Raw genomic sequence first — 5,772 nt, forward strand, 5'->3', positions numbered from 1 at the left:
AATACGAAGGGAAACAAAAATGAGAAGTATGAGATGGATTTGTAAAAAGAATTCAAAAAAATAAATAATAAATAAATAAATATAAAATGTTTCCATAGTTTTTCGAGTTCCAAAGAAAAATAATTCGAAAAGACACAGTGTCGAGAAAAATGACACAATGACGGAAATAAATAAATAAAAACACAATGATAAATCAAAAAAGACACAATAGAATGTAAAATATAACACAATACCGAGCAAAATATAGCACAATGTTGACTAATATAACACAATGTCAAGAAAAAAATAACACAATCAATGACGAAAAAAAACAGAAAACCAATATTTTTTTCCTCATTATTAAAAAAACAAGGAAGACTGGAGAAATATTCTTGTTTTTTCTAACTTATTTTATTATTAAAAAAACAAGGAAGACTGGAGAAATATTCTTGTTTTTTCTAACTTATTTTATTTTATGTTTTTAAATTTAACTTTTTTTAATGAATTATTTTATTATTTTTTAGGGTTCTTTTGATGGCACACATTCTACTCATCTTCTCATTTTTCTTCCCTTTTGTAAAATAGTCCAACCCACGGTTTTAAATAATCAAATACATTTGTTAAGACTAGAGGTGGCAAATGGGTTGGGTTGGGTCGGGTCGAACGAGTCATGGGTTGAAATGAGTCATGGGTCAAAACGAGTTTGGGTCAGAACGGGTCAATTAAAAAAAGGGTTGTTTTGGTTTGGGTCGGAATAAGTTAGGGTCGAACCGGGTTTCGATTTTTTTTATGAACGGGAATAATGGCGGAAACATTTTAGTTTTTTTATTTTTAAATTTTTGTTTTTTATTTATATTTTAAGTTATGATTTTTTTTATTATTTTTTATTATTTTTTTGAGGGGTTTTCTATAAAGATCAAAAACCCTCAAAAAAATATTCAAAAATATTAATAAAAAAATTATAACTTAAAATATAAAGCATAAACAAAAAAACACTAAAATGTTTCCTACGTTGACCTCGTTCCATAAAAAAAAAAAAAAACCGAGAATCGAACCGAAACCGAAAAAACGGACAAAAACGAGTCCCGAATCGACCAAAAAGAAACCAAAACCCAACCCGTCACGGGTGAAAACTCGTGTTGGCTTGAAACATGAACCGAACACGTTCCAATCTGAAACCCGTTTCGTGTCGAAACCTGTCTTGTATGAAAACCCGTTCCGATCTGAGACCTGTCACATTTCCTTAGGACGCTAACCCACATCGACCCAATTCTTTGAACTTGTAAACCCATTTTGACACAAAAATAAAAGGATGAAATTTAATGACTTATATTGACTCATTTAGATAAAACCTTTGACCTAAATCAACTCATTTAATTTTTAAAACAACTCAAATTGACCCATTTGAAATGTTTGGGTCAAGATTGCCACCCCTAGTTAAAACCGGTTAAAAACTTTATGCTTGATTTTCGGCTCTCTTTGAAAAATAATATAAAATAAAATAAAATGAACCGTACAATTTAAAGAAAATAACAATCAAACAATCTTGCTATGTTTCTAACGTACAAATACATCAAAGATGTTATTTTCTCACTAATTATGCTAGGTAATCATTCACAATAAAACAAACTTCAAAACCTAAGTTTAAAACAAGAAATTAAACCTAAATAATCATTATCGGTCGGAGATGATGATCTATCATTGCTGGTTACATGAAGGCTCGTAACCTAAAACTTTCCTATGTGAGAACTTGAAGGCTCGTGTACATCGACAGAGTTATACTGTTTAGTTGAGATTACGTGCTCATATTGCTTCATTTGCCTATGTAATTTTTAGAAACAAATATCTTTTTTCCTTTTCCTTTTGGTGAAAGATCGTTTTAATGTTATTGTAGCAACAAGGAGGCGTCCCGTCCCGTCACATATTTTAGTTGTGTATGGAGGTCACTAAGGTTTGGGGTATGATCCTTCAAATATTCGCACTCACATGGAATTATTTATCATATGAGACGCTTCTAACCTAGCAATGCCACGTCACATTTAGGTCTTTTTGTATCACCATGTCACGACTAAAATTGATTCAGGCACCCAAGTAAGCTCTGGAAAATATATTTCATTCGTTTGTTGGTGTGAAAACTTGGCTTTTCCAAAAACATAAAAAAAAAATGAAATGTGAATCCAAAGAGTCAGTCAAGCAAGATGAATATAACCCTTTTTTTGAGTCTGCACCTTGAACCGTTCACCTGATGAAGATGAATGAATCAGTAAATCTCGATTGCTGAAGTTTACGGGTTTCGGTTTTTGTTAAGTAAAATACCTGTTGATAATGGAGCAGAAGATAAGATATTATATTCCAGAGACAAAAGTTTCACTTGCTTATTGTAGAAGACAAGTAGAAATTCCAGAATATAGAATTCAGGGACATGAACCCAACACGCGCTTGAAGAGGAATCGCCCTGTAACATAATATGCCAAACCACCATTAATCACTCATCCAAGGATCTTTCTGTTTGATACAGACAGAACCAGTCTCAACAGAAGTTATACGCATATGACGATTAACCGTGCAGAAAAAAATATATTATTTATTATTAAATAATTAACATATGGATCCAAAGAGGTCCACTAAAGTAACTTTTTTTAACAGCACTAAAGTAACTAAATTTTCAACATACAGACGTCTAAGTCAGATATGGTGATACCAAGATTTGGGGATTTTATGTGACTGAGAATATGTAAATGTGTGTATAAAACTATAAATCTAAAATGAATCAGTAAAAGAAGCATAAGTTGTTTACATGATTCATGTTCAAAGATGACAATTTCGAGCAATCTACTTATGAATGAGTCAATTCAGGTCATGTATCATTAAAGGGTCAAAAAGGTAAAATAAAAGAAAAAAACGGCTTAGAAGAAAAGGCGTCACCAAGTTAAAAGTCACCCGAAGCGTAGCTTTAATAAATAAAACATCTTAAATCATTTAAAAAAAGATTATTACTAAATTAATATTATTTTGGTATATCAAATTTTCAACACAAACTATTTAACTTTTTTTATATAAAAAATTAAACATTTCGACCCTTTACTTATCAAACCCCCGACCCAACCATCTATATTTTATACTAGTCCAAACTATCACTACAAATAATACCTGCATAGGCATAATTTTATTTTCTTTTGTGACCAAAAAGCACACATTTTTTTGTAATGTAACTTTCCTACCTAAAAATTTTATTTCAATATTTTGTAGAATAAATAAAATAAAAGAAAAGAAAAATACGACCCTTATCCCTGTAAATTTTTTGCACTGCAGAGATTAACTTAACTGCACAAAATCAAAATCAGAACCGAAATAGATAACTATATGACTGCCATTACTGCTAAAGCCAAGCTCACAGTTATAAACTTATATGCATATATATATATATGTATATATATATATAAAGAGAGAGAGAGAGAGAGAGAGAAAGAGAGAGAGAGAGAGAGAGAAGAGATACCAGAAATTAATCACGCTGACGGGGATCCAGAATCTAAATCCTGTAAGAATTAGATTGAATATAAACCAACTGACAAGTGAGCCATATGTTATTAATTAGTTTTTTTAATTGCAAGTAAAGTGGTTACCAAAAAGTAATGTAGGAAGAGCGTCTTTCTGATACTTATTAGGAAGCTCAGAAAGCTTCCCCTGCCACAAATTATTCCAAGCAAATACAACAGCAATAACACATGGACCAAGTATAATTTGGTTCAATATAACCTGCAAATTAAAATCATAAAAAAAAATTAATATAACAATCATTTTTTATTCATTTATTTATAGAGTAATAAAAGAAGAGTTGTTTTTAACCTTGGTTACTATGTTCTGTGCTGTCTGCTGTGGCATGAGACGATCAAGATACTGGTACCAGACATAAGACCCAGGTCCATACAAAAGGAACCCGTAAGAAGCCATTCGAAGGGCTCGGAGCCAATTATGGTCCAGCAGACTCCATGTCACATCCTGATAATAATGCATTACATCCGTTTTTAACTCTCGAAAGCAAAATAATCAAATTACAAATTTAGACAATAGATTATGAATTTGTGATGTTGGTAACAGAGTGCCGATATAAACAGGATAACAGATTGTATGTTTTGCATAAATAAATTCAAACTACAAAGGCATAATAATAGCCAATCCTACTACAAATGTATTTCACAGACGAATAATAAAAAAAAGGAACTCCAGTTGGCATAAAAAACCGTTAACAGTTTCTTAGATATTGGTGTAGTGATGTAATACCATATTGATCAGCGTGACAATAACAACAGCATATGTTACTTCAGCAACACTCCTCTCTCAATTCACTTTTCTTAACCAAGTGAAAATAATAATAAGATAACTCATGTATGAACTTCTATTTTGTGCAAAGTTGTAATCTTTCAATTCATTAAACAGAAACTAAACATCAGATTCCCATCAAATGATTTTTGTTTAAAGTTTTCTATGGAATAAACATTTAGTTCTAGTGAGATCTGATTATTCAACTTAACTTAAGGCAAATCTATGCCAACTTTTGACCCTAAAAAAAGTTGTCAAAATGATAAATTACAGTTTGAGTCTCATCAACATTTATTTATATCTTGTCATGAATACACAGATTAAATTTGGAATCTTTTTGTATGAGAAAAGACATATGCAGGTTAACTATTTCTTTCGTGTTCGTCTTACCATCTATACATCACTTGCTTTAAACTTAAGCACAAGTGCACAACATCATGCTAAAAGATTATATAACAAGCTGACGTAACAAATTAAAAAAGAGCACAAGTACAGCAAAACTAGTCATTACACACCAACTAAAAATCAATCTCCATATTCATTTGTGTAAAAGCTAGAAAAGAATCATATAATCATTATATTAACAAACAGCACAAGTCAAGGCTTATTCTAACAATTCAAATGACTAAATTCAGTCACTATTACACCAATCAGTTTGTAACTAAAAAATTGAACAACTGACCTCATTGGAATCAGAAGGGTGTTGAATTTGGAGTGATTTGGAGTTGACCCATCTTTCACGAAGCTGAGCAATGGTGTCACCGGTTAGGGCAAGCGTGGCGGCTGTGGCGGCTGGCTTCAATGGGAACAACCATCCGCTTACATCACCGGAAACCTGAGATGATGATTCAGATGATGATTTGGGTCTTCTTCTTTTATTTCCTCCGTTCATTCCCCATATGCCGCCGTTAAACCCACCACCACCCAGTGAACCCATGATTATTCTGAGGCTCTAACTTGCAGACACAAAGATACTCCTAGTAGTATTCCTGATATTTTACTTAGCTTTTGGTGTTTTATTCTTTTCTTTTCCTTTGTTGTCTTTATATTTGTTTTTGGTGTTTTATTGTTTTTCTTTTTCATTTATTATTAGTTACCAGCTTTTACAATCGTTGCCAAATGATAAAAATAAATAAGATTCGTTATTGAAATAAAGAAACAAAATTAAATGTTATATATATAATACAAACAATAATAAGTTTAGGCTGCGTCTAGTAATAAAATGAATAAGGTTAGCTATTCAAGAAAATCTCTTTGTACACAACACGTTTTGTTTTCACAAGTATTCCTATCACTATCAAATATAACAATTTTAGACCGCGTCTGCTAGTTACCCTAGATGAATGAAACATATAGTATCCATGGGAGTGGACATCTAAGGAACCAACCAATCCTAGAGAAAGATTGTTCTTGGCTATTTTCTGCTTGTTTAACTTACGTATTTATACTTGTTTGATCTTCAATCAGTATTTA

At 31.6% G+C, this 5,772-nt stretch overlaps 1 protein-coding gene across 1 annotated transcript; it reads right to left on the minus strand.

The window, feature by feature from the left end:
- Positions 1–2,047: 2,047 nt before the first annotated feature.
- LOC143587867 (uncharacterized) lies at positions 2,048–5,266 on the minus strand. Its single transcript, XM_077069033.1, has 6 exons — positions 4,982–5,266; positions 3,826–3,978; positions 3,603–3,735; positions 3,476–3,515; positions 2,296–2,434; positions 2,048–2,221 (listed from the first exon to the last, which is right to left on the minus strand). The coding sequence occupies exons 1-5, from the start codon at positions 5,234–5,236 to the stop codon at positions 2,347–2,349; spliced, it is 669 nt and encodes a 222-aa protein (XP_076925148.1). The 5' UTR covers positions 5,237–5,266; the 3' UTR covers positions 2,048–2,221; positions 2,296–2,346.
- Between the last annotated feature and the right edge of the window lie 506 nt (positions 5,267–5,772).

Source organism: Bidens hawaiensis, unplaced genomic scaffold (assembly GCF_021521415.1).
Source record: "Bidens hawaiensis isolate Kalapana, Puna unplaced genomic scaffold, B.hawaiensis_p1.1 tig00035909_1, whole genome shotgun sequence".
Taxonomy (NCBI): Eukaryota; Viridiplantae; Streptophyta; class Magnoliopsida; order Asterales; family Asteraceae; genus Bidens; species Bidens hawaiensis.

Coding starts and splice junctions, on each gene's coding strand:
- LOC143587867 (XM_077069033.1), bottom strand. CDS start 5,236: ATGGGTTCACTGGGTGGTGGTGGGTTTAACGGCGGCATATGGGGAATG. Junction 3,736..3,825: donor CACAGAACATAGTAACCAAG/GTTAAAAACAAC, acceptor TTTAATTTGCAG/GTTATATTGAACCAAATTAT. Junction 3,516..3,602: donor TCTTCCTACATTACTTTTTG/GTAACCACTTTA, acceptor TAATTCTTACAG/GATTTAGATTCTGGATCCCC.